Source organism: Chlamydotis macqueenii, chromosome 28 (assembly GCF_036417535.1).
Source record: "Chlamydotis macqueenii isolate bChlMac1 chromosome 28, bChlMac1.mat, whole genome shotgun sequence".
Taxonomy (NCBI): Eukaryota; Metazoa; Chordata; class Aves; order Otidiformes; family Otididae; genus Chlamydotis; species Chlamydotis macqueenii.
Genome location: NC_141583.1, coordinates 1,585,674 through 1,613,285, shown reverse-complemented (window position 1 = coordinate 1,613,285; position 27,612 = coordinate 1,585,674). Strand labels below are relative to the sequence as shown.

At 69.2% G+C, this 27,612-nt stretch overlaps 2 protein-coding genes across 2 annotated transcripts; both read left to right on the top strand.

Moving 5' to 3' along the window:
- The first annotated feature begins 535 nt into the window (after positions 1–535).
- LOC147597251 (high affinity nerve growth factor receptor-like) lies at positions 536–9,171 on the top strand. Its single transcript, XM_086768115.1, has 18 exons — positions 536–720; positions 1,691–1,801; positions 2,577–2,651; positions 2,802–2,873; positions 3,195–3,263; positions 3,509–3,663; positions 3,745–3,893; positions 3,994–4,120; positions 4,199–4,528; positions 4,704–4,721; positions 4,957–5,015; positions 5,214–5,316; positions 6,436–6,582; positions 6,689–6,819; positions 6,902–7,074; positions 8,243–8,483; positions 8,727–8,885; positions 8,981–9,171. The coding sequence occupies exons 1-18, from the start codon at positions 536–538 to the stop codon at positions 9,164–9,166; spliced, it is 2,490 nt and encodes an 829-aa protein (XP_086624241.1). The 3' UTR covers positions 9,167–9,171.
- Positions 9,172–13,301: 4,130 nt separating this feature from the next.
- LOC147597250 (platelet endothelial aggregation receptor 1-like) lies at positions 13,302–26,532 on the top strand. Its single transcript, XM_086768408.1, has 22 exons — positions 13,302–13,422; positions 14,926–15,018; positions 15,106–15,210; positions 15,795–15,895; positions 15,980–16,072; positions 16,724–16,970; positions 17,051–17,165; positions 17,251–17,383; positions 17,757–17,973; positions 18,599–18,773; positions 20,183–20,303; positions 20,394–20,557; positions 21,462–21,564; positions 21,653–21,799; positions 21,919–22,047; positions 22,862–22,990; positions 23,075–23,290; positions 23,362–23,471; positions 24,192–24,303; positions 24,421–24,486; positions 24,918–25,124; positions 26,364–26,532. The coding sequence occupies exons 2-22, from the start codon at positions 14,927–14,929 to the stop codon at positions 26,498–26,500; spliced, it is 2,919 nt and encodes a 972-aa protein (XP_086624534.1). The 5' UTR covers positions 13,302–13,422; position 14,926; the 3' UTR covers positions 26,501–26,532.
- Positions 26,533–27,612: the final 1,080 nt, after the last annotated feature.

Below are 27,612 nucleotides of genomic sequence, written 5' to 3'. Positions count from 1 at the left end.
GGGCAGGGTTTAGGCAGGGTGCGGGGTTTAGACAGGGGTCTAGGGCGGGGTTTAGGCAGGGTGCGGGGTTTAGACAGGGGTCTAGGGCAGGGTTTAGGCAGGGTGCGGGGTTTAGACAGGGGTCTAGGGCAGGGTTTAGGCAGGGTGCAGGGGTTTGGGCAGGGGTCTGGGGCAGGGTTTAGGCAGGGTGCAGGGGTTTGGGCAGGGGTCTGGGGCAGGGTTTAGGCAGGGGTCTGGGGCAAGGTTTGGGCAGGGTGCAGGCGGGCGCCCTGCTCATCCCCGTGTGGGGCAGGACCCCTCTCAGTGGGCCGGGGGCATCGGGGCAGCGCCCCCCCCCCCCCTTCTCCAGCCAGGGGCTGCCCGTGCCCTCGGTGCCGGTGAGGTCCCCGCGGGTCGGGGGGGTCGGGGGCGGAGCGGGGGGAGCCGCCAGCCCCTCCCGGGGGCCGGACCCACCCGGTTTTTAAGGCTCGCGCGGCGCCGCGCCCGGGTGCGAGGGGAGGGCGGCAGCGGTGCCGGTACCGGTACCGGTAGGGCGATGCCGCCGCCCCCCTGGCTCTGCCTGGCCGCCCTGCTGCCGCTGCTGCCCCTGCCCGGCCCGGGGGTCGCCGGGCCATGCCCCCCGCCCTGCAGCTGCCCCGGGCCCGGTACCGTGCTCTGCCGGGAGCCCCGCACCGTGGGCAGCCTGGCCCGGCTGCTGGGGACCGGCGGCTTCACCCACGTGTGAGCGGGCACGGGGGGAACGGGGCTGGGGGCGGTGGGACGGGGGGAGAGGGATAATGGGGCTGGGGGCGATGGGACTGGGGGACGGGGATAATGGGGCTGGGGGACGAGGATAATGGGATTGGGCGACAGGGATAATGGGGCTGGGGGCGGTGGGATGGGGGACGGGGATAATGGGGCTGGGGGCAGTGGGACTGGGGGACGGGGATAATGGGGCTGGGGGCGGTGGGACTGGGGGAGAGGGATAATGGGGCTGGGGGTGATGGGACTGGGGGACAGGGATAATGGGACTGGGGGCAGTGGGACTGGGGGACGGGGATAATGGGACTGGGGGCAGTGGGACTGGGGGACGGGGATAATGGGACTGGTGGCGGTGGGACTGGGGGACGGGGATAATGGGACTGGTGGCGGTGGGACTGGGGGACAGGGATAGTGGGGCTGGGGGCGGTGAGACTGGGGGAGAGGGATAATGGGGCTGGGGGCGGTGGGATGGGGGGACAGGGATAATGGGGCTGGGGGCGGTGGGATGGGGGGACGGGGCTGTGAGGCTGAGGGTGGTGAGACTCGGGGTGACGGGGCTGGGGGGCAGGGTGATGGAGCAGAGGCTGGCGGAGCTCGGGGGCTGGGGGCGGTGGGGCTGGAGGGGCGACGGAGCTCGGGGACGGGGATGATGGGCGTGGGGGTGTCGGGGGAGGATGATGGGGCTGGAGGATGCGGCGGTGGGGCTGGAGGATGCGGCGGTGGGGCTGGGGTCGCGGCGGTGGGGCTGGGGGCCGGGGGCGGTGGGGCGGGGCTGGGCTGGGGGCAGCGACGGAGCGGGGAGCGCCGTGGGGCCGGACCTGCTGTGGGGCTGGGGTCGCTGTGGGGAGCGGGGCTGCTTGCCGGGAGACGATGGGGGGGGGGTGGCCCGCCGCGTCCCCCCAGGGAGGGGACGAGGGACTGGGGGGCAGCTCTCTGTCCCCTCCCGCAGCGACGCCAGCAGAGTGGAGGGTGCAGTGGGGTCCGCGGGCAGGGAGGAGACCCCCGCCCGGGTGGAGACCCCCACCCGGGTGGGGCTGTCACCCTGCCCCGGGGCCTGCGGGTTGGGGTGCTGAGGGGAGCACCCCAAATTCGCTGCCTTGGGGGGGTCTCCTCTGCTCTCGCTCATCCCCCGCTGCAGGACGCGTGGTGGGGAGGGGGCTGGGGGTGCCCGGGGTGATTGCGGGGCGCTCCCCCCGCCGCAGCGCTGGCCGTGCCGCATTGCCGGGGCCTGGCTGCAGCGTGGCTCCGTGCCTCAGTTTCCCCTGCGCGCCAGGGATGCTGCGCCGCGGGGCGCTGCCGGCTCTTTGTTCGCTGGCTGCCGGGGTGGGGTGGGTGGTGGCAGGGCTGGCGAGTCCCCCCCCTCGAGAGACCCCCAGCCACGCCGCTGCTCAGCCTCCCCCGTCCCTCCCATCCCCACAGCCTCGCCCACGGGGGTGGTGGGACCAAAACCCCCCGATAATTTGGGGTTTGCAGGAGCAGCCTCTGGGGTGGGGCACTTGCTCCCGAACGGGCTTTCCTTTACGCCCTGCCTTGGGAAAAGGGGAAGGGGGAGGGGGGACAGATGGTGCCCCCCATCACATTGCAGGGCATCGTGGGGCGTGAGGGAACGTGGGGATCGTGGGGAAGTGGGGCTGAGACCTGGCAAACTCGCTCTCCGGGTGAGACCACTCCCCTGCCGCCATCTCCGGCTCCCATTTTTCTGGGTCATCCCGCTCTGCCTGGGGGAAGCTGAGGCACAGCCCCCCACTCCCCTTGCCCAGCACTTCACCAGCAGCGCCTGCCATGATGGGGTGGGGGGGCTGCTCCCCCGATTTCCCCCCTCGTTTGCCTTCCAGCGTCATCGAGAACCAGGAGACGCTGACGAGCTTGACCCGGGCTGACACCAGGCCGCTGCGGGACCTCAGGAGCCTGTGAGCACCCGGGGGTCCCCACCTAGGAAATTGGGGAGGGGGCTGATGGGTGGGGGATCCCTGGGGCTTGATCTTGCTGCGGGGAGGGGAGGTGGGTGCTCCCAGGCTGGGGGCCCGCGCTGCGGGTGCTCAGCCCTTCCCTCTCCCCAGCACCATCGTCGGCTCCGGGCTGCAGGACGTCTCTGCCGACGCCTTCCTGGACACCCCCAAGCTGACCCACCTGTGAGCATCCCCCCCCCCCAGTTCTCTCCCCCAGCCACACCCCTTTGCCAGTTTTGGGGCTTGGTCCCCGCTCCCGGGCGGGATCAATGGTGGGATGCCATCGATTCGGGGGCAGGCAGCTGGCGACCCCGCTGCGGGACGAGACCCCGGTTAACGGGGGAGACACCCCCCCGTGCTGTGGTACGGGGTGGCACCTGACAGCCGGTGGCACCCGGAGATGGTTTTGCTTGGTCACGGTGCGACGGCGGTGGCCCCGGGTGGGGTGAGGCGTGCCGGGGGTCCGCGGTGGGAAGGGGCAGCTGAGGGGGTCTCTCCCAGCAGGAATCTCTCCTCCAACGCGCTGCGCAGTCTCTCCTGGAAAACCTTCCAGCGTCTCTCCCTGCAAGAGCTGTGAGTGACGCGGCGGGGACGCGGCCCCGGGGTGACACGGCGGCAGGGCTGGGGACGCAGCGAGATGGCGGCTGCGACGGGGACGGGGTGGCGTGACGCCTGGCCCTGGGCGCACCCAGGGATCAGCGTGGCCGGGGCTGGGGACGCCTGCGTCCCACCTTGGCTGACCCCAGCGGGGACACGCGTGTGACGCGGGGCCACCGTGGCGCCGCTGAGCCCTCGTCCTCTCCTCCGCTCCGTCCCAGTATCCTGGTGGGAAACCCCTTCAACTGCTCCTGCGGCCTCCGCTGGCTCCAGCTCTGGCAGGATGGCGGCCGGGCTGAACTGAGGAACCAGTCGCTGGGCTGCTGGGAGGGCAGCGTGCTGGTCCCCTTGGCCACCCACCCCCTGCGTGCCTGCGGTACGTGGCGAGGGGACGCGTGGGGGACGGTGTGGGACGCGTTCGGGGCGGTGGCCCCGCTCACCCCCTTCTCCTCGGCAGAGCCCCCCACCGTCCTCATCGAGCACCCCGAGGTGGCCCTGCGCCAAGGGGACGGCATCAACCTCACCTGCCGCATCGCCGCCGAGCCGCCGGCCGACGCCAGATGGGTGCTCCCCACGGCCGCAACCAATGCGTCCGTCGTCACCAAGGCACGGTCTTCCCGTCCCCGCTGCGGCCTCCTCTCGCTGGCGGGGCTTTTTTTGGAGTGGGGGACGATGCTTGCTCACCCGGTCCCGCCGCTCCCCACAGCTCTCGGACTGGGAGCTGGTCCTGGAGCTCAGCAACGTCTCCTCCAAACTCAACCACAAAGACCTGACGTGCCGGGCGGAGAACGCGGCGGGGCCGGCGGAGGACAGCGTGACGCTGAATGTCACCTGTGAGCCACCCGGAGGGGAGCGGGGTGTGGGCCAGGGGTCCGGCTCAGGCACCCACCCGGCTCCGTCCCCCCTCCCAGTCCCTCCCGTCATCCTGCTCCTGCACGAGGCCATCCCCCAGCACTTCTGGTGCATCCCCTTCTCGGTGGACGGCAACCCGACGCCCGACGTCCGCTGGCTTTTCAACGGCTCGGCCCTGGCCGAGGGGCCCTACATCCACACGCGCATCGTGGAGTACGAGCACAACTCCACCGTCCTGCACGGCTGCCTCCAGCTCAACCGCCCCACGCACGTCAACAACGGCAACTACACCCTCCTGGTCCGCAACGCGCTGGGCTCCGCCGCCCGCAGCGTCCAGGGTCGCTTCATGGAAAACCCCTTCAGCTTCAGCCCCGAGGAGCCCATCCCCGGTGGGTGCTGGGCGGGGCGGGGGACGCGTGGGTGCCGCGCCGCCGGGTGAAATCGGCGGCCGTCGGGCTTGGCTCCGCGTGAGCCCTGCCGTGCCTCGGTTTCCCCAGGGGTGGGACTGGGGGGCTCTCGCTAACGAGCGTTTCTCCTTTCTCTCTCCCTTTCGGGCTGCACCAGTGTCTCTGTCCCCGCTGGGTGAGTGACTGGGCACGCTGCTCCCCGCGGGGTCCCCGCTGCAGCCCCCTCCCCAAATCCGGGCACCCCCCCCGCACCAGGGCTGATCCGGAGGTACCGGACTGCCGAGGGCGCGGAGTCACTGCGGGAGTGTGGCCGTACCGGGTGCTCCCCCCCCCCCGCACCTCACCAGGACCACCCTAGGGATGGGGACCCCCCGCCCCGCGCTCACCCTGCACCCTTCTCCCTGCCGCAGGCACCAGGAACAGTTCGCTGGAGGGGCCCGTGGAGACGGCGGACGAGCACGCTTTCGGGGTGAGGGGGTGCTCCGGTCCACCCGTGACCGGGACGCCCGTGGGAGGGTGGGAAAAATCCCGAATCGCGATGGGGGTGGGGATGAAGGGCAGAGTCCCGGAGCCTCAGTTTCCCCTCCTGGGATTTGTGGCTGTCATGGCCTCGCCGGCGGTTGGGAGAAGGGGTCGGGCAGGACCCCGAGCTGAGCGCCGTCCCCAGGTCTTGGTGGCCGTGGTGCTGGCCGTGTTCGCCTGCCTCTTCCTCTCCCTCATGCTCATCGTGCTCAACAAGTGCGGGCGGCGCTCCAAGTTCGGCATTAACCGTGAGTGCCCCCCACCCCGGCTCACCCGCCGCCGCGGGGGATTCAAGCAGTGACGCGGGGATGCCCCGCTTCCCGCATCCGTGGGGCGGATGGGGCTGGGCTGGGTACCTGGATTGGGACGCGGCTGTGGGGATGGGGACCGGGGATGGGGACTGTGGAGGGGACCGCGATTGGGGATGGGGACCGGGGATGGGGATCGGGGATGGGGATGAGGGATGCAGACCGTGGGTGGAGATTGGGGGCTGGGGATGGGGATGAGGGATGTGGACCGGGGACAGGGATCAGGGATGGGGACTGTGGGTGGGGACCGGGGCTGGGGGTGAGGGATGGGCACTGGGCATACGGCGATGGGGAATGTGGACCATGGATGGGAACCGGCGATGAGGACTGTGGAGGGGATGAGGGATGTGAATTGTGACCGGAGACGGGGATCAGGGATGGGGACTGTGGGTAGGGACCAGGGATGGAGGTGAGGGATGTGGACCGGGGACAGGGATCAGGGATGGGGACTGTGGGTAGGGACCAGGGATGGAGGTGAGGGATGTGGACCGGGGACAGGGATCAGGGATGAGGACTGTGGGGGGGATGAGGGATGTGGACCAGAATTGGGGATGGGGGACCAGAGATGTGGACCACAGATCGGGGCTGGAGATGAAGGACGCGGACCATGGAAGGGACCAGGGATGTGGATCGTGGGTGGGGAGCGGGGATGAGGGCTGGGGACCGTGGAGGGGGTGCGGGATGCGGACTGTGATTGAGGGCTGGGGACAGGGGATGGGGATGAGGACCGGGGGTGGGGACAGGGGATGGGGACTGTGGAGAGGATGAGGGATGTGGACCATGATGGGGGATGTGGACCATGGGTGTGAACTGTGGGGGGGACCGTGGGGGGGTGCCGGCTCCCCCCGGCAGTGCAGGCAGCAGCTGCTAATTCACTCCTGGAATGAATTCAGCCTCTAAATGGATTTGATCGGGCTGCCTGGCCCCGGGGGGCCAGCCGGGGTTGGGGGGGGATGCTCGGCAGAGCCTGGCGCTGGCTGCGCTGGCTGGGGGCGGGGGGGGGGGAGTTGCGGCATGGGACCCCCCGCCCTGTGATGGCCTTGGCCTTGTCCCCTCCAGGCTCAGCGGTGCTGGCCCAGGAGGACGAGCTGGCCATGTCCCTGCGCTTCATGAACCTGGGGGGCAGCCCCCCCTCCTCCACCGAGAGCAAACTGGAGGGGCCGCAGAGCAACTTCGTGGAGAACCCCCAGTACTTCTGCGACACCTGTAAGCGCCGGGACGGGGGGGGGCACCTCCTCGCTCCCCATCCCGCGGCGTCCCCGGCCCTGGCTGGGTGGGGGGGGGCCACTGACGGGTGGGGGGGGTCCCGCAGGCGTGCACCATGTGCAGCGGCGGGACATCGTGCTGAAGTGGGAGCTGGGCGAAGGCGCCTTCGGGAAGGTTTTCCTGGCCGAGTGCCGCAACCTGCTCCCGGAGCGCGACACGATGCTGGTGGCTGTCAAGGTGAGGAGGGGGCTGCGGCGGGGGTAGCGGGGCGGGGCGGGGGGGTGTCTGGCGCAGGGGTTGACGCCGCGTGGGCCGGCAGGCGTTGAAGGAGGCGACGGAAAGCGCCCGCGTGGATTTCCAGCGCGAGGCCGAGCTGCTGACGGTGCTGCAGCACGAGCACATCGTCCGCTTCTACGGGGTCTGCACCGAGGGCGAGCCCCTCGTCATGGTCTTCGAGTACATGGAGCACGGCGACCTCAACCGCTTCCTCAGGTGGGCTGGGCCGGGGGGGTGGGGGTCCCGCTCCCGCCTCCCGCGTCCCCCCCCCGCCGCCGCTGCCGCCGTCCCCCGCCCCGCGCGCAGCCAGCTCCCCGCTAATGCGGCCCTGCAATATTGATTAGATTAGTGTCTGAGAGGCTCGAACCGCGCGCCTGCCCGTCAGCTGGAACGCGCAGAGCCTTTGCGATGGCCCCCCCAGGTATTGCTGCCAGGCGAGGAGGGGGGGGGGACACGGACCCGGGGGGGGCGGCCGCTGAGCGCCGAGACGCGGCTTTTATGATTATTGTGATGGGAGCTGGCATTAATGGCTCTGCCGAGCAGCCGTGCCCCCGCGCCAGCTCCCCACGCGCCTGTCAGCCGCGCTCGGCATCAAAAGGCAGCACGGCCGGCGGCGTGTGCCCCCCCCCAACTCTGGCCCAGCACACCTCGCACGCCCTGACACGCGGCCTTCCCCGGCGTGAGGGTCACACGTGTGCGCACGGCCTTCCCCGGCAGCTCCGCACACGCGTGCACACTCTTTCCTAGCATGTGTGCACGCGTGTGTGCTCTTCCCCTGTGTCCGTGCACACACATGTATACATCCTTCCCTGGCATACATGCACATGAGTGCATGCCTTTCCCTTGTGCACACACATGTGTGTGCATGCGTGTGTGCATGTCCTGCATCCTATGCGTGTACACATGTGCATGCCCTTCCCTGACATGCATGCACACGTATCCCTGGTATCTGCACACATATGTGCAAGCCCTTCCTCTGTGTGCACGCACACGTGTACACCCTTCCCTGGCATGCGTGCATGTATGTGCCTGCTTTTCCCTGGCACGCGTGCACACAAGTGCATGCCTCTCCCCTGTGCGTGTGCACATACGTGCATGCCCTTTCCTGGCAAGTGTGCATGTATGTGCATGCAGTTCCCCTGTGTGTGTGCACACACGTGCACCCTTCCCCTGTGTACGTGCACGCCTTTCTCTTGTGCATGCACACACGTGTGCACACCCTTCCCTAGCATACACGCATGTACGTGTGCGCCGCCCCCCCCGTGCGCACGCGCGCACACGCGCCCTTCCTTCCCTGACACGCACCCCCACGCGTGTGCACCCCACCCCAGTGTGCACGCACACGCGTGTGCGTCCCTCCCGACACGCGTGTGCGCCCCGGCAGGTCCCACGGCCCCGACGCCAAGATCCTGGAGCAGGGGCAGGGGGGGCCTGGCGGGCAGCTGACGCTGAGCCGCATGCTGCAGATCGCCACGCAGATCGCCTCGGGCATGGCCTACCTCGCCTCCCTCCACTTCGTCCACCGCGACCTGGCCACCCGCAACTGCCTGGTGGGCCACGACCTGGTGGTGAAGATCGGCGATTTCGGCATGTCCCGCGACATCTACAGCACCGACTACTACCGGGTGAGCGGGCCGGCGCGCGCCTCCCCCCCCGCCGCGGTGTCGCTGTGGGTTGGGGGGGCCGCGGTGTTTCCCCCCCCGTATTTAACGGTGGAACGGTTTGGGTGGGACGGGACCGTAAAAACCGCGGCTTCTCCGGGCGACCGCATCCAAAATTTAATTCCTTCTATCTAGTTTGGGAGTTGGGGGCGGGGGGGAGGGTAAATGGGGGGGTCCTTGCCCCACTGAGGGCCCCCCTGCGGGCAGGTGGGGGGCAGGACCATGCTGCCCATCCGTTGGATGCCCCCCGAGAGCATCCTGTACCGCAAGTTCACCACCGAGAGCGACGTCTGGAGCTTCGGCGTGGTGCTCTGGGAGATCTTCACCTACGGCAAGCAGCCCTGGTACCAGCTCTCCAACACCGAGGTGAGCGGGACGTGGGGGCATGGCGCTGGGGGGGGTAGGGGTGGCGGGGTTTGGGGAGGGGGTCCTGGCTCTGTCTCCGCCGTCCCTTCTCGCAGGCCATCGAGTGCATCACGCAGGGCCGGGAGCTGGAGCGCCCGCGCGCCTGCCCCGCCGAGGTCTACGCCGTCATGCGGAGCTGCTGGCAGCGCGAGCCGCAGCAGCGGCGGCCCATCAAGGAGATCCACGGGCGCCTCCAGGCCCTCGCCAAGACCCCCCCCGTCTACCTGGACATCCTGGGCTGAGCGGGACCCCCGCACCAGCCCACCACTCCCTGCTGTCACCCCTCCCTTCCCCTTGCCCAATGGAAAGCCCCCCCCCGCCCCAGGCCGGACGAGGGGTGAGGGTCTAAAACTTATTTATAGTGGAAAATGGCACCCACCCCCTTGGGGGTGGGGTGTGTGGGGCTGGGGGACCCCCCCAGGCTGTGCCCCGGAATCCCCGGGATGGACGTGTGCGGTTGGCGTTGGGTTCGGGGGGGGGGGGGTCCGTGGCCGGGCGGGGGCTGGGGGGCTCGGCTCTCCCCAGGGAGCTGGGGGCACCTCGTGCTTGGCTGCGCCTTCGTCCCGGACCCCGGCCGGCGGGGACGCCCCCCGCGCTCGCCCGCTCCGCAGCAAAACCGGTCGAAAATAAATCTGTCCACCTGTGCCCTGCTCCAGGGTGTCCGCGGGCACGGCGCGGGGCGGGCTTTGGGGGGAAAAAGGGAGGTTTTGGAGCAGGGTGGGAAAGGGGAGCTGGAGGGGATGTGCTGCCTCGTATCCTGGGATGCAGGGATGGTGTGTCCAGGATACTGGGATGTAGGGATGGTGTGTGCCCAGGATTCCAGGATGCAGGGATAATGTGTGTCCAAGATCCTGGGATGCAGGGATGATGTGTGCCTGGGATGCAGGGATGATGTCTGTTCAGGATGCTGGGATGCAGGGACGACGCGTGCCCAGGATTCCAGGATGCAGGGATGATGTGTGTCCGTGTCTCGGTTTTGGCTAAACCATCATAGTCCAGGATCCTGGGATGAAGGGGTGACATGTGCCCAGGATCCTGGGATGCAGGGATGACGTGTGCCTGGGATGCAGGGATGACATGTGCTCAGGATGCAGGGATGACGTGTGCCCAGGACACAGGGCTGATATCCCCGTTCCCAGCCCAGAGAGGGACTTTTTTTTGGCTCTGCCGTGCAGACCACCGCGGGCATCCCTCCAGGGCTGCTCCCACCGTTCCCCAACCTGGACGCCTCCTAAGCTGGAGCTTCACAAAAAAAAAAAAAAAAAAAAGGACGAAGCCCTCCCTTCCCCGTGTCCCCTCACCAGAGCCGGGGTTATCGCATGCCCCGTAGCCACCACTCCATCATCCCTGCCGGCCGCCCTGGTAATGGTGGGGACCTGGATCTGACCGTAATGGAGCTGAATTGATTTCATCTGGCTAATTAGGCAGCGCAGGCAGGGCCCTGGCAGCGCCTCTGCTACCCACCCTGACCCCAGATAAGTCGGAGGAGAGAGGGGTGGCGGGGGAAACTGAGGCACGGCGGGGAGCGGCCGGGGGCGGTGGGGGGGGTCCACGGTGGGTGCCGAGGGGCTCGGGGCCGGCGCGGCCGTCCCACACGGCCAAGGCTGGAGGAGAGCGGAGCTGTGCCCAGCGCCGACCCCAAAACCCGCAGCGGGGCCCGATCTGGCCCCAGATCTTTGACGAGGGCCGCGGGGAGGCGGCGTGGGCAGGATTGGGCCCCGCTCGGGGGCTACCGAGCCCCCTACCTGCCTCCTTGGGGTCTCGCTAATCGCTGCCCGCGCTGATTTATGGCCTTCTCCCCCCCCACCCCACCTCTGATCTAATTTGAGGAAGGAACAAGATTACAACCTTGAGCTTGTCCAGCCCCGCGCCGCAGGCTGCCGCAGGCCAGCGCCCCAAAAGGGACCGGGCGGGGTGGTGAGCCCCACCCTCCGCTTCGCCGAGCGGGGTGGGGGAGGCTTCCCCGCAGCCGTGCCTCAGTTTCCCCGCGGGGGGTGGTCAGGGAAGGGTTAAGCCCCCCCCAGCTCCTCTCCCTGAAGGGTTCAGCCTTGATGGATTCTCCTTCTTCCCCCCCCACCCCCCGGCGCCCCCCCCCCCGCTCCCGGCGTTTCTCCATCTCGCGCTCCGGGGGGAGCGGTAATGGACTCTGGCAATGAGGTAATTAACGGCCCGCTCCCCCCACCGCGCGCGCCTCCGCGGCCTGCCCCCCCCCCCCCAACGCAGGTTAATGAGGGTCGGGGGGTCCCGGGCCCGATCCTGCCTCTTGCTGCCGGTGATCCCGGCCGCATCCTGCACGGGGTGGGGGGGGGGGTCCCACCCCGGCCGAGCCCCCAGTGCTGCCACCTGGGACGCCAGTGGGGATGGGTCTGCTCCTGGGGGGGGTCCCACCCCAAAGCCCCTAAAATGAGCCCCCCAAAGGGGCAATCCCATGTGTTTTGGGGGGTTCCCCCCCAAGGATGGGGTGGGTGGTTTTCGGGGACATCTGGTCCAGGGACGCAGCTGCATCCCAGCATTGTGGGTCCTGGGAGGGGGGGGTCATGAGCAGTGGCTGGACCCCATGCAGCCCCCAGCTGCCTCTAAGTGCACTCGGGGGTCCCCCTCCCCTGCAGCACCGGGGGTCCCGGGGGGGCTGCAGAGGCATCCGGGCGCTGAGGCACAGCTGAAGTGTCCCCGAGCAATATTTCCTCGCTGCCCTGGGGACCCCTCGTTTAAGAAGGTTGCGGGGGGGTCACTTCCACACCCGGCCCCCAGCTCCAGATGGTCCCAGCCCCCCAGACCCCCGCAGCCCCTGTGGCCCCGCTCCGGGAATCAGCGTTTTGAGGTGGCCCCAAGCAGACCCCTGGCTGCGGGTGGGCTTGATCCTAATGGAACCCCGGGGTGGGCAGGGATGGAGGGGGGCGAGGGGGGCGCAGCTGAGCCACCCTGGGACGCGAAAATCCGTTATGAGTGATTAGAGCTATTACAGTAACGAGGAGAGGCAATTAACGGCGCCTTGACATCAGTCGAGGCCGGCTAATGTACGGTGTGCTCGCTGGGAATGGGCGGGGGGCGCTGGGAACGTGGCGGGGGGACGTGGTGCTGAGCTGCCCGGCCAGGGGTCCCGGGATGAGGGTGACACGTGGCTGGGAATCCCGGGATGCAAGTGGGATATACGGCCAGGAGCCCGGGATACAGGGGCGGGGGTGGATGGCTGAGGATCCTGGGGTACAGGAGCGATGCAAGGCCAGGGATCCCGGGATGTGGGGGTGACACGTGGCTGGGGATCCTGGGATGCTGGGATAACCTGTGTCCGGGATGCAGGAATGATGTGTGTCTGGGATGTCGGGATGCAGGGATGACCTGTGCCCAGGATGCTGGGATGCAGGGACCGTGTGTGTCCACGATCTTGTGATACAGGGATGTTGTGTGCCTGGGATACTGGGACGTGGAGGCGGTGTGTGCCTGGGATACAGGGATACTGTGCACCTGGGATGCTGGGATGCAGGAAACGTGTGCCTGGGATCCCAGGATGATGTTTGCCTGGGATGCAGGGATGGTATGTGCCTGGGATTCTGGGATGCAGGGATGATGTGTGACTGGGATCCCAGGATGTGGGGATGGTATTGGCCCGGGGTTGCAGGGATCCTGGGAAGATGTGTGTCTGGGATGCCCGGATGCGGGGACGATGCATTCCTGGGGATGCGGGGTCCCTGAGATAACATGTGCCCGCGATCCTGGGATGGCGTGTAATCAGGATGCAGGGACAATGTGTGAGTGGGATGCTGGGTCCCTCAGATGACGTGTGTGCCCAGGATGCTGGGATGCGGGGCTGATGTCTGTGTGGAATGCGGGATCCTGGGATGACGTGTGCCTGGGATGCCAGGATGACGTGTTCCTGGGATGCCGGGCACCCGATCCAGGCTCTGCTCCACGACGCCGTTAAGCTGAAGGAAACCCCCGTCCCTGCTGCCTCCTCACGCCCCCCCCTCGCCTCGGCCGGGGGTCCCATCCACTTATCCCGGCTCAAGGCCTGCACCCATGGGTGCCAGCACTGGGGGGGGGAGAAGCCGGGGGTGGGCACCCAGGTCCCCGGGGTCTCCGTCTGCTCCCACGCAGAGTCCCACTGGCACGGGACGTGGGGTGGGTTGGCCCGGCCCCGCTTCCGAGGGGGTCACGAGGGGACCCCTGGGGACAGGGGCACCTTTCAGCACCGGGACGCAACGGGACGCCCCCACGGCCCCCTCCCCACCCAGCGCCGTGTGCGAGCCGCCCCGGCGCTGCTGCTGTCCGGAACCCGCTGGTTTCTGGCCAGAAAAGTTAAAAAAAAAAAAAAATACAACCCAACCCCTAAGGTTTTTTATTTTTTTCCCTTTTCCGTAGTCATCTTGTGTCCAAACTTCCTGAGCGCGGCTCCGGCCCTCCCTCCGCTTCCGACGGCCGCGCTGCGCCGTCCCGGCCGGCCGAGCCCCCCCGTGGGGCCATCGCACCCCGACCTGGCGTCGCCGCGGCCCCCGGCCAGGTCAGTGCCCCCGGGACACCCCGGGGTCCGCAGAGGGGGTTGGGGGGGGGTACACCGTGTCCAGGCAGGGTGATGCCGTGGCGGGGGGCTTAGGGACGTTGCGGGGTTGAGGGGACGGTGGTGGGGGGACGGCGGCGAGGGTACGGGACTGGGCTGCGACACCCCGCAGCGACCCCCTAACCTGGAGCCTGACCCCCTCCTCGCCCCCCGCAGCCCTCACCCAGCCCCCGTCCCTGCGGGTTCGCAGCCCACCCCCACGCAAAACGCGTCGGCCGTGGGGCTGCGGCGGAGGAAACGCTGGGGCAGAGATAACGGCTCTGGGGCGGGCGGGGGGTGGGTCTCAGCAGCGTGTCCCCCCCGATGCCCTGCCCTCACCCTGCTCCCACTCCCCGTGGGTGGCGCTCCCCATGGCTCGCGGAGCACCCGTGGGGTGGGGTGCACTGGCTTTTGGGGGGTCCCTGGCCATTCTGGCAAACTTGAGGGGCGGGGGGGGTCTCCCCGCAATGTGGAGGGGGCGGGGCCCGGTGACTCCTCACGTTTTCCGCCCGCATCTCCCAGCGGGTCCTGCCGGTCGCAGCAGCGCCGGGACCACCCCCCGCCCGACTCCGACCCCCCACCACGCATCAGCGGGGCCATGGGGGGGGGCTTTGCGTCCCCCCCACCCCTCCGGGAGGCTCCAGGGGAGGGGATTTGGCCTGCGGATGAGAAATTAATTCCTCGCCGCCGGGAGCCGAAGGGAAACGGGAGGGAAACTTTCCCACTAAACGGTTTTTCCACCCCGAACCGGCCGCTCCGGGACAAGGAGGGGGGTCGTTCCCTCCCTCCACCCCCTCGTTTGGCCCCAAATAGCAGCACGGGCCCCACGAGGGGGGAGAACGGACTCGGGGCGTCCCACGGCTGGAGGGGCACGGAAGAGGCCGTAAATCCAGCTGTGCCGACCAGGAAACCTCTGTTTCCTCCCCGGGCACGCGGGCACATGGCCGTAACACGCGTGTCCCGGTAAACACGGAGCAGGGGGCTCGGGGGGGGTCCGGCTGGCGACGATCCCGGAGCCACGTCGGCGAAGCTGGACCCTCGCTGTTGAGTTGAGAGAGAAGCGGGCGGATCCAGGAGGAAAAAACTGGGAATAAACACGAAAGAGGCTGAAACGGGGCCACGCGGCGCTGTGCCAGGGCCGGCAGCCGTCGTGCCGAATTTGGCACCCCGGGGTACCTGCGATCCCGCGGCGGGACGGGGCGCGGCGGCAGGGGTGGCAGCGATGCCAGGATGAGGCCTCGGGATGTTGGGGTGAGGCTGCGTGGGGCCAGCCGAGCGGCCGTGCCTCAGTTTCCCCTTGGCACGAAGCGGCGCTGGGGGATCGGCGAGGGGCCGGGGCTGGGCCGGAGGAATGCGGGGTGGGAGGCCGCGTCCTGCGCCGCAGCGGGAGCCGGGGGCGGTGGGTGGGGAGCGGGAATGCGGCGAGGCCGAGGGCGAAGCCGTCGTCTTTCCCGCTTCCCCGTGCAGGATGGTGCTGCGGGCCGCGGCGCTGGCGGTGCACGCCTGCCTCCTGGCCGCCCTCCGCCCCTCCGACCCCAACGTCTGCAGCTACTGGGAGAGGTAGGACTGGGGGCACTGGGGGGGATCGGGGGGATGGCAGTGGGGACCCCCAGACCCGCCGTCACCCCGCGTCCACTCCTTCGGCAGCTTCACGGCAGCGGTGAAGGAGTCCTACACCAAACCCCACGTCGTGGCCTCCGCCGAGCCCTGTCCCGCACCGCCGGCGTCCCCCCTGCCCTGCCTGCAGCAGAGGTGGGAGCAGCCCCTCGTGTCCCTGTGATGTGGGGGGGCTGTCCCATTGTGGGGGGACATGGCCATGGGGGGCTGGAGTGGGGCTGACCCACTGGGGGGGGTCTCCATGGTGTGGAGGCTGGCCCACCGTGGGTGTCCCCATGATGTGGGGTCTGTCCCACTGCAGTGTCCCCGTGGCCATGGGGGTCTGTCCCATTTTGGATGTCCCCATTGTGTGGGGGTCTGTCCCACTGGGGGTGTCCCCATGGCGTGGGGGTCTGTCCCACTGGGGGTGACCCCATGGCATGGGGGTCTGCCCCACTGCGGGTGTCCCCACGGCGTGGGGGTCTGTCCCACTGGGTGTGTCCCCATGGCGTGGGGGTCTGTCCCACTGCGGGTGTCCCCATGATGTGGGGTCTGTCCCACTGCGGGTGTCCCCACAGCGTGGGGGTCTGTCCCACTGGGTGTGTCCCCATGGCGTGGGGGTCTGTCCCACCTTGGGGTGTCCCCATGGCATGGGGGTCTGTCCCACTGCGGGTGTCCCTGTGGCCGTGGGGTGCTGCCGTGGGGCTGTCCCCGTGCTGACGGCGTGGCGTGGGGCGCAGGATCGTGTACCGCACCGAGTACCGCCAAGCTGTGCGCACCGACTACCGGAGGCGCTACCACTGCTGCCTGGGCTACTACGAGAGCCGGGACGCCTGCGTCCGTGAGTGGGGCGCGTGGGGCGAGCCTGGGGGTCCCAGGGTGGGGGGCCGCATCCCGGCTCAGCCCCCCGGCCGTGTCCCCGCAGCGCGCTGCACCCAGGAGTGCGTCCACGGCCAGTGCGTGGCCCCTGAGGTGTGCCAGTGCGAGCCGGGCTGGCGGGGCAGCGACTGCTCCAGCAGTGAGGGACAGGATGGGATTGGGATGGGATTGGGATGGGGATGGGATGGGATGGGATGGGATGGGATGGGATGGGGATGGGGATGGGATGGAGATGGGATGGGATGAGATGGGATTGGGATAGGATTGGGATGGGGATGGGATGGGATAGGGATGGGGATGGGATAGGATGGAGATGGGATGGAGATGGGATGGGATGGAGATGGGATGGGATGGGGATGGGATAGGATGGAGATGGGATGGGATGGGATGGAGATGGGATGGGATAGGGATGGGATGGGATGGGATAGGATGGAGATGGGATGGGATGGGATGGAGATGGGATGGGATGGGGATGGGATAGGATGGAGATGGGATGGGATGGGATGGAGATGGGATGGGATGGGACGGAGATGGGATGGGATGGGATGGGATGGGATGGGATGGGATGGGATGGGACGGAGATGGGATGGGATGGGGATGGAGATGGGATGGGATGGGGATGGAGATGGGATGGAGATGGACGGATGGACAGATGGGGACAGGGATGGGGACAGGGATGAGGTGGGATAGGGACAGGGATGGGGACAGGACGGGGATGGGACCAGGACAGCTGGATGGAGGGACGGACGGGGACTGGGACAGGCAGGTACCGGTGGTCTCCCCCACGCAGGCTGTGACGAGCAGTCGTGGGGTCCGGACTGCCAGCACCGCTGCGACTGCCACCACGGGGCCCCCTGCGACCCCCTGAGCGGGGCCTGCTCCTGTCCCCCCGGCTTCGCCGACCCCCTGTGCCGCCAGCTGTGCCCCCCCGGCACCTACGGCCAGGCCTGCCGCCTGCCCTGCGCCTGCCGCCACCACGCGCCCTGCGACCCCTCCACCGGCGCCTGCCGCTGCCCCCCGGGGCTGGCCGGGCCCCTGTGAGTAAGGGGCTCCTCCCCTGCCACCCCAACCCCCGGACATGGGGGTCCCGCTCACCCCCCGCCCCGCCATCCCGCAGCTGTGAGGTGCCCTGCCCTGAGGGGACGCCCTGCGAGACCCCCTGCCCCTGCCAGAACGGGGGCATCTGCCACCCCTCCGACAGCGACGCCTGCGTCTGCCCCCACGGATGGATGGTAGGTGGGCTGCGACCCCCCCACCCCAGAACCACAGGCGTGCCTCAGTTTCCCCCCCTCACCGACCCCTCTCGCTCCTTCGCAGGGGGAGGTCTGCTCCGTGCCGTGCCCCCCCAGGCGCTTCGGCCCCGGCTGCCAGGGCGAGTGTCAGTGCCACAACGGGGGACACTGCGACCCCCGGGGGGGACAGTGCCGGTGTGCCCCCGGCTTCACCGGAGAGCAATGAGGGGGGGGCCGTGCACGGGGGGGGGAGACGGGGAGAAAGGGGCTGGGGGGACAGGGAGATGGGGGGACATGGGGTGGGGGGCGCAGGGGGATAGGGGGCAAGGGATGGAGGGACAGAGATGGGGGGACATGGGGGGGGAAACGGGAGTGGGGGTACCTGGAGGTGGGAGGGGTGGGGGGCCGGGGGCCGGGGCACTTTGGGCTGTGGGCAGACGGGGATGGGGCCACCGAGCCCCCGCTGCTGCAGTGCCAGGTCTCAGTGCACCCAGCCTGGCACGCGCTGAGCTGGGCGGCCTCAGCTCGGGGCGGGCTCCAGCGGCCGCCCCAGCTCCCCGCGGGGCCGTGTCCCCCCCCTCGCCCCCCTCCACAGGTGCCGGGAGCGGTGCCCGGCGGGCCGGTACGGGCAGGATTGCCGGGAGAGCTGCGACTGTGCCAACGGGGGCCAGTGCTTCCACGTGGACGGGGGCTGCATGTGCCCCCCCGGCTTCCAGGGCAGCCGCTGCCAGGACCCCCGCTGCCTGCCCGGCCTCTACGGCCTCGCCTGCCAGAGCCGCTGCCTCTGCCACCCCCAGCACAGCCAGAGGTGGGGCCGGCCCCCCCCGCCGCCCGGCGTGCCCCCCCGCACCCCCATCCGCCCCAGCACTCTCACATCAGCCCCCCCCCCCAGCACGCCCATCCCCTCCCAGCACCCTGGCATCCCCCCCAGCACCCTCACACCCCCCCCTCCCAGCACGCTCATCCCCTCCCCAGCACCCTCACAGCCCCCCAGCACCCTCACATCCCCCCAGCACCCTCACAGCCCCCCCAGCACCCTCACATCTTCCCATCACCCCCTCATCTCCCCCCCAGCACCCTCACAGCCCCCCGCCAGCACCCTCACAGCCCCCCAGCACCCTCACAGCCCCCGCAGCACCCTCACATCTTCCCATCACCCCCTCATCTCCCCCCCCAGCACCCTCACAGCCCCCCGCCAGCACCCTCACAGCCCCCCCCCAGCACCCTCACAGCCCCCCCAGCACCTTCACATCCCCCCATCTTCCCCATTTCCGCCCCCCCCCAAGCTGGGGTCCTGGCTGGAAGGACTCACCCCCCCCTCAACCCAGGGGCCGGTCCTTTGTGCCCCCCCCCTCCATTTGCAAAGCCCCTTCCCAGCACACTCAGTCCCTTGCACTGGGAGCACTGGGGTGCTGAGTGGGTGCCCCCCCCAGCTGCCACCCGTTGCTGGGGGACTGCGTCTGTCACCCGGGCTGGGGGGGGCTCTTCTGCAACGAGAGCTGCTCCCCCGGCTCCTTCGGGGCCGGCTGCCTGCAGACCTGCCTCTGCCTGCACGGGGGGGCCTGCGACGGGACCACCGGCCGCTGCCGCTGCCCCCCCGGCTACACGGTGCGGGGGGGGCCGGGGAGTGGGGGGGGCTGGGTGGTCCTGGGGGGGTCTAGGTGGTCCTAGGGGGGAGTGGGAGGTCTGGGTGATCCTGGGGGGAGCACAGGGGGTCTGGGTGGTCCTGGGGGGAGAATAGGGGGGTCTAGGTGGTCCTGGGGGGGTCTAGGTGGTCCTAGGGGGGAGTGGGAGGTCTGGGTGATCCTGGGGGGAGCACAGGGGGTCTGGGTGGTCCTGGGGGGAGAATAGGGGGGTCTAGGTGGTCCTGGGGGGGTCTAGGTGGTCCTAGGGGGGAGTGGGGGTCTGGGTGATCCTGGGGGGAGCACAGGGGGGTCTGGGTGGTCCTGGGAGGAGAATAGGGGGGTCTAGGTGGTCCTGGGGGGGTCTAGGTGGTCCTAGGGGGGAGTGGGGGTCTGGGTGATCCTGGAGGGAGCACAGGGGGGTCTGGGTGGTCCTGGGGGAGAATAGGGGGGTCTAGGTGGTCCTGGAGGGGTCTAGGTGGTCCTAGGGGGGAGTGGGGGTCTGGGTGATCCTGGGGGCAGCATAGGGGGGTCTGGGTGGTCCTGGGGGGGTCTAGGTGGTCCTAGGGGGGAGTGGGGGTCTGGGTGATCCTGGGGGCAGCATAGGGGGGTCTGGGTGGTCCTGGGGGCGTCTAGGTGGTCCTAGGGGGGAGTGGGGGGTCTGGGTGATCCTGGGGGGAGCACAGGGGGGTCTGGGTGATCCTGGGGGCAGCATAGGGGGGTCTGGGTGGTCCTGGAAGGGTCTAGGTGGTCCTAGGGGGGAGTGGGGGGTCTGGGTGATCCTGGGGGGAGCACAGGGGGGTCTGGGTGGTCCTGGGGGCGTCTAGGTGGTCCTAGGGGGGAGTGGGGGTCTGGGTGATCCTGGGGGGGGAGGGGACTGGGGGCTCTAGGGGGTCTGGGCTGTCCTAGGGGGGAGTCGGGGGATTCTGGGTGTCCCTAAGGGGAGAGTGGAGGTCTGGGTGGTCCTAGGAGGGGAGCGTGGGGGGATCTAGGTGGTCCGGGCAGGGGGCGGGGGTGTCTGAGGGGTTCTGGGGGGAGCATGGGAGGTTCTGGGTGGTCCTGGGGGAGAGTGGGATTCTGGGTGGTCTTGGGGAGGAGTTGGGGGGTCTGGGGAGTTCTGGGGTCATCACGGGGGGGGCGGGTCTGGGTGGTTCTAGGAAAAGACTGGGGGTCTCGGCATCCTTTGGAGGGAGGGGGGGCATGTAGGCATCGCTGGGGGGGCCTGGGGGATCCAGGCAACCTTGGGGACAGCGTGAGGGTCCCATGGGTGGGGCGGGGGTTTTGGGGGTCACCCACTCTCCCTCCAGCACCAGGGGTTCCCAGACCCCCCCCGGGGCCCTTCCCCAGCGCTGGGTGGGGGTCCCGGCTGTCCTGAAGTCTTTGCCCCCCCCCCAGGATGAGCACTGCTCCTCCCTGTGTCCCCCCGACACTTTCGGCACCAACTGCTCGGGGCGCTGCTCCTGCCAGCACGCGCTCGCCTGCTCCCCCCTGGACGGCTCCTGCCTCTGCAAGGAAGGTGGGTGCACCCCGGGGTGGGGGGGCTGAGGGCGGGGGGGTGGTCCCCGTCCCCCCCCCCGCCCACCTCCCCCCGCCCCTCTGCCCGCAGGCTGGCACGGCCGCGACTGCTCGCTGCCCTGTCCCGCCGGCTCCTGGGGTCCCGGCTGCAACCGGAGCTGCGACTGCGCCCGCGAAGCCCCCTGCGACCCCCAGAGCGGGGTCTGCCGCTGCCCCCCCGGCTGGCAGGGCCCCCGCTGCCTCCGGCCCTGCCCGGTGAGTCCCGGGGGTGCCGGGGTTCGGTGTCCCCAGGGTTCAGCATCCCCAGGGTTCGGTGTCCCCAGGGTTCAGTGTCCCCGGGGTTCGCTGTCCCCAGAGTTTGGTGTCCCCAGGGTTCGGTGTCCCCAGGGTTCGGTGTCCCCAGGGTTCGGTGTCGCTGGGGTTTGGTGTCCCTGGGGTTCGGTGTCCCCAGGGTTGGGTGTCCCCAGGGTTTGGCATCCCTGGGGTTCAGCATCCCCAGGGTTGGGTATCCCCAGGATTTGGTGTCTCCAGGGTTCAGCATCCCTGGGGTTCAGTGTCCCCGGGGTTCGCTGTCCCCAGAGTTTGGTGTCCCCAGGGTTTGGTGTCCCCGGGGTTCGCTGTCCCCAGAGTTTGGTGTCCCCAGGGTTCAGTGTCCCCGGGGTTTGCTGTCCCCAGAGTTTGGTGTCCCCAGGGTTCGGTGTCCCCGGGGTTCAGTGTCCCCGGGGTTCGCTGTCCCCAGAGTTTGGTGTCCCCAGGGTTCGGTGTCCCCGGGGTTCAGTGTCCCCGGGGTTCGCTGTCCCCAGAGTTTGGTGTCCCCGGGGTTTGGTGTCCCCGGGGTTTGGTATCCCCAGGGTTCGGCATCCCTGGGGTTCAGCATCCCCAAGGTTCGGTGTCCCCAGGGTTCAGTGTCCCCGGGGTTTGGTGTCCCCAGGGTTGGGTGTCCCCAGGGTTTGGCATCCCTGGGGTTCAGCATCCCCAGAGTTTGGTGACCCCCAGGGTTCAGTGTCCCCGGGGTTTGGTGTCCCCAGGGTTGGGTGTCCCCAGGGTTTGGCATCCCTGGGGTTCAGCATCCCCAGAGTTTGGTGACCCCCAGGGTCCGGTGTCCCCGGGGTTCGGTGACCCCGCCACGGACCCCCTGACCCCCCCCCCCGCACCCCAGAATGGGACATTCGGGCTGGGTTGCGGGCAGCCCTGCGACTGCGCCCACGCCGACGGCTGCGACCCGGTGACGGGAGAGTGCCGCTGCCTGCCCGGCTGGACGGGTAAGAGGGGGGACCCCCGGTGACAGGGGTGACCCCGCTGCACCCCCTGCTCCGGCCTTCACCCCCCCCCCCCCCCCGCTCCCGGCAGGCCCGCGGTGCAAGCAGGGCTGCCCCCAGGGCTTTTGGGGCCGGGGCTGCCGCTCGCCCTGCTCCTGCCGCAACGGGGCCACCTGCTCACCCCTCGACGGGTCCTGCACCTGCGCCCCCGGCTTCCGCGGGCCCACCTGCCAGCGCCGTGAGTCCCCTGTGTGTGTGTGTGTCTACCCCCCCCCCGCCCCCAAAATAACCGGCTGCTGCCAGCCCAGTGTGTCCCGGACCTCCGGGCTGAGGCCGGGCGCACTCATCTCACCCCAGCCTGCCCGGCCGGCCGCTACGGCAAGCGCTGCTCGCTGCTGTGCTCCTGCGCCAACGGCTCCTCCTGCCACCCCGCCGACGGCTCCTGCCGCTGCCCCCCGGGCTGGCGGGGCCCCCGCTGCGCCCAGCGTGAGTGGGGGGACGCGGGTGGGGTGGGGGGGGGGATTGGGGAGCGGGCCTGACCCCAGCCCCTCACCCACCCCAAAACCAGCCTGCGGCCCAGACTCCTGGGGGGACGCCTGCGCCCAGCCCTGCCTGTGCCGTAACGGGGGGACGTGTGACCCCGCCGAGGGGAGCTGCCGCTGCCCCGCCGGCTGGACTGGGACGCTCTGCGGGGAAGGTAGGGACGCACTGGGAGGGGGGGACACACACTGGGAGGGGGGGACACCCCCGCACCCCAAGCCGGCCCTGCCTGAGGGGAGGTGAGGGAGCTGCCCTGCACCCCCCGGGGCACCCCCCGCTCCGTCCTGAGCGGTAGGGAGCTGTGGGGGACCAGTACGGAGCAATATGTTCCCAGTATGGAGCTATACAGTCCCAGTAGAGAGCGATATGGTCCCAGTATGGAGCAATATGGTCCCAGTACGGAGCTATACAGTCCCAGTATGGAGCGATATGGTCCCAGTACGGAGCAATGTGGTCCGAGTACAGAGCGATATGGTCCCAGTATGGAGCAATATGGTCCCAGTACAGAGCGATATGGTCCCAGTATGGAGCTATACAGTCCCAGTATGGAGCAATATGGTCCCAGTATAGAGCGATATGGTCCCAGTATGGAGCTGTACAGTCCCAGTACAGAGCTATACGGTCCCAGTACGGAGCAATATGGTCCCAGTACAGAATGATATGGTCCCAGTATGGAGCAATATGGTCCCAGTACGGAGCTATATGTTCCCAGTATGGAGCGATATGGTCCCAGCACGCTGCCCCAGCACTGTCCCCACAGCCTGCCCCCCCGGGACCTTCGGGCTCCAGTGCTCCCAGCTCTGCCGCTGCCCCCACAACGCCTCCTGCCACCCCACCAGCGGGACCTGCGCCTGCGCCCCGGGCGGGATGGGGCCCCGCTGCCAGGACGGTGAGTGGGTGCTGGCCTGGGGGGGGGAGTGACGGGCCCCCCGCCCCACCCTAAGGACCCCGTGTCCCCCTCTCCACCCCACAGGGACCCCCGAGCAGCCCTACACCGTGGTGCCGGCCCCCCCGGCCGCCTACAGCCCGCTGGGCTTGGTGCTCAGCCTGGTGGCCCTGGTGGCCCTGCTGGTGGCCGTGGTGGCCGTGGCCCTGTGCCACCAGCGCCGGTGGAAGGGACCGGAGAGCGGGCACCTGGCCGTGGCCTACACGGCGGGACGGCCGGACGCCTCCGACTACATGGTGCCAGGTGAGGCGGGCGACGGGGACGCAGCCGCCCCCCCAGCGCCCGCGGCGCCCGCCTGACGCCCGTGCCCCCAGACGTGCCACCGGGCCACCACGCGCACTACTACTCCAACCCCAGTTACCATACGCTGTCGCAGTGCACGCCGCCGGCGCCCGGTGCCCAGGACAGGGCCAGCACCCTCAAGGTAGGGCACGGCGCGGCGTGGCCTCGTGTGGCACGTGCACCGTGATGGTGCACGGCTCACTATTGTGCTGCATGGCTCACTATGGTGTTGCATGGTTCACTATGGTGTTGCACGGTGCACCATGATGGTGCATGGCTCACTATGGTGTTGCACGGTGCACCGTGGTGTGGAGTGGTGCAGCATGGTGTTGCACAGCTCGCTGTGGTGTCCCACGGTGTTGTACGGTGCAGCACAGTGTTGCACAGTGCACCATGACAGTGCACCGTGGTTTTGAACAGTGCACTGTGGTGCTGTACGGTGCATCGTGGTGTTGCATGGTGTACCAGGGTACAGCGTGGTGCACTATGGTGTTGCATGTTTCACTGTAGTATTGCATGGTGCAGCATGGTGTTGCATGGTGCACTATGGTGCTGTATGGTGTACCATGGTGCAGTATTGCGTTGCACGGTGCTGCACGGTGCTGCACGGTTCACTATGGTGTTGCACCGTACACTAAAGTGTTGCACGGTATAGCATGGTGCAGCATGCTGTTGCACAGTGCACTGTGGTGTTGCACGGTTCACTTCAGTGTTGCACGGTGCACGGTGGTGCTGCACGGTGCTGCACGGTTCACTACGGTGTTGCACGGTGCTGCACGGTGCACAGCAGTGCTGCACGGTGCGCCATGGCGTGGCACGGTGCACGACGATGGTGCACGCTGTACCCCTGTTTGCACTGCAGGTGCCCGGCCCCCAGCCCTTCCCCGGTGCAGAGAGACCCCTCGGGCCCGAGGGCAACGCTACGCTGCCCCCCGACTGGAGGCACCGGGGGGCACCGGCCCTGCGCCCCCGCGGTGAGGGGACAGGGGGCTGGGGGGGGGGGAAGGGACGTGGGTGCCCTCCCTGCTGGGATCCAGCGGGATGGGGGGTTGGGAGGAGCTGGGGGACACCCCAAAACTGCCCCCTTGCAGGGGGGCAGCTGGACTGGAGCTACAGCTACGGCTGCACCCCCGGCCTGGGGAGGAACGAGGGCAAAGGTACTGGGTGGGACGGGGAGGATGGGAATGGGGTGGGAATGGGGTGGGATGGGATGGAGATTGGATGGGGATGGAGTGGGAATGGGGTGGGAATGGGAATGGGAATGGGGTGGCATGGGGTGGGGATGGGATTGGGATGGGATGGGGATTGGGATGGGATGGGGATGGGATGGGATGGGGATGGGGATGGGATGGGATGGGGATGGGATGGGATGGGGATTGGGATGGGATGGGGGTGGGATGGGATGGGGATGGGGATGGGGTGGGATGGGGATTGGGATGGGATGGGGGTGGGATGGGGATGGGGTGGGATGGGGATGGGATGGGGAAGGGACAGGGCCGGGACTTGCCAGGACCCAGCCGAACACGGTTGCTCCCTCTGCCCCACGCTCGCTGCCCTGGGCACCCCCCCCAACCCCTTTTCTCCCCAGAATCCCCCCCCGAGGGGCTGGGGGCCAGCACCAGCTCCCTGGCCAGCGAGAGCCCCTACGCCACCATCAAGGAGCCCCCCCTCGCTGTGGAGGCCCCCCCCGCCGCCACCAAGACCCCCGAGGGCGGTTACATGGAGATGAAATCCCCGGTCCGGCGGGAGACGTCCTACGCCGAGATCGGGGGGCCCGAGGAGCTCCCCCAGGAGGGTACGGCAGGGGGGTGGGACATGGACCCGGGGCTGGGGGGTGGGACACGGACCCTGGACTGGGGGCTGCATGGGGGGGCGGGGGACATGGACCCAGTGAGAGGGGTATGGGGGGGATGAGGGCTGCATGGCCCTGGGGGGGACACGGCCCTGGTGACAGGGATTTGCGGGGGGGGGCCGGACCTGGGGATGGGGGCTGCACTGGGAGGGGGGGCATGGATCCAGGGATAGGGGTATGGGGGGGACACGGCCCTGGTGACAGGGTTGGGGGGGGGGGGCATGGATCCAGGGATAGGGGTATGGGGGGGACACGGCCCTGGTGACAGGGTTGGGGGGGGGACATGGATCCAGGGATAGGGGTATGGGGGGGACACGGCCCTGGTGACAGGGTTGGGGGGGGGGGCATGGATCCAGGGATAGGGGTATGGGGGGGACACGGCCCTGGTGACAGGGTTGGGGGGGGGACATGGATCCAGGGATAGGGGTATGGGGGGGACACGGCCCTGGTGACAGGGTTGGGGGGGGGACATGGATCCAGGGATAGGGGTATGGGGGGGACACGGCCCTGGTGACAGGGTTGGGGGGGGGGGCATGGATCTAGGGATAGGGGTATGGGGGGGACACGGCCCTGGTGACAGGGTTGGGGGGGGGACATGGATCTAGGGATAGGGGTATGGGGGGGACACGGCCCTGGTGACAGGGTTGGGGGGGGGACATGGATCTAGGGATAGGGGTATGGGGGGGACACGGCCCTGGTGACAGGGTTGGGGGGGGGACATGGATCCAGGGATAGGGGTATGGGGGGGACACGGCCCTGGTGACAGGGTTGGGGGGGACACATGGATCTAGGGATAGGGGTATGGGGGGGACACGGCCCTGGTGACAGGGTTGGGGGGGGGACATGGATCTAGGGATAGGGGTATGGGGGGGACACGGCCCTGGTGACAGGGTTGGGGGGGGGGCATGGATCCAGGGATAGGGGTATGGGGGGGACACGGCCCTGGTGACAGGGTTGGGGGGGCAGACATGGCCCTGGGTGGAGGCTGCATGAGGGGGTCGCGCGGCCCTGGTGACGGGGTGGGGGTTGGGGGGGGGACACAGATCCAGGGATGGGAGCTGCATGGGGGGGTGACACAGATCTGGGGATGGGGAGTTGGGGGGGGCGGGGACGACACGGCCCAGAACTGAGGCTGCAGGGGGGGCACACACGGCCCCCTGCAGCCCCCTCTGGTCCCCGCAGAGAGCAGCCCCCTGGAGTCCGAAGGCGCCCCCCCCGCGCCCCTCGGCCACTACGACTCCCCCAAGAACAGCCACATCCCCGCCCACTACGACCTGCCGCCCCCCCGCCGCCCCCCGCCCTCCCCGCCGCTGCGCTGAGGGACCCTCGGGGGGCGCGGGGGGGGTCGGAGGGGCCGGGGTGTCCCCGCCCCCCGAGCGCGGGGTAGGGGGGGGGCGGTGAATAAAGGAGTAAAGGGCCTGGTGCGTGCGGGTGGGTGGGCGCCGGCTGTGGGGCGAGGCGCGGACCGGTGCGGGGCCAGTAAGGGCCCAGTTACGGCCCAGTAAGGACCCAGTACTCCCAGCGCCGCTGCCCAGTTCCCGGCCTCTGCAGCCAGGGGAAGGCGTGGGGCTGTCGCCGCCCCTTTCTGCACTGGCAGCGCCCACTGAAAAAAACCCCGAAAAAATCACGAACGTCGAACGATTGCTCCCACACCGAAAGTGCCAGCCAGTCAAGCTCTTGCTGCTCCTCACCGGCCATTGGCAGCGCATCTACAGCACCACCGACACCGGGGCTCCGGGCTTTCCCTGACCAACAGGGCTTCGGCGTCTACCATCAACTGCGCAGGCGCAGCAGCGCCCCTGTGTGACGCGTTGCCATGGGGACGGGGCCCGGCCGAGCACCCAGGTTGCAGGCGGCCCTGGGACCCCCCACCTCCGCACCACCCCCAACCCTGGGAGCCCCCCCCCCCAACTCACATGGGCCTCCTCAGCCCTGAGACTCCCCTCCCCAAAAATAAGACTCCCATAGGGCCCCCCCCCCGACCCTAGAACCCTCCCTCACCCCAAGGAGACCCCCATAGGGACCCCCACATGGGGCCTCGAGACCCCCCCGCACCCCATAGGGTCCCCTAGCCCTGAGACCCCCCCCCTCACCTGCACACAGACCCCCCCTCCCCCTTAGGGCCCCCTGCCACCGGGATGCCCCTTTTCCCTTGCAGGGACCCCTATAGGGACCCCCCCCAACCAAGAGACCCCCCCCACGTAGGGCCCCTTGTCCCTGGGACCCTCTTGTCACCTGCATAGGGACACCCATAGCCCCTCCCTCTCAGCCCTGGCACGCCCCCCCTTCCCTGCCCCAAAAGGACTCCATAGGGCCTTGGGACCCCTCTGTACCCCCCCCCCCCCCCAGCCCCTGTAGGGACCCGCAAGGGACCCCTCCGACCCTAGGACCTCCCCTCACCCCCTACAGAGACACCCCCCCCCCCCCCCCC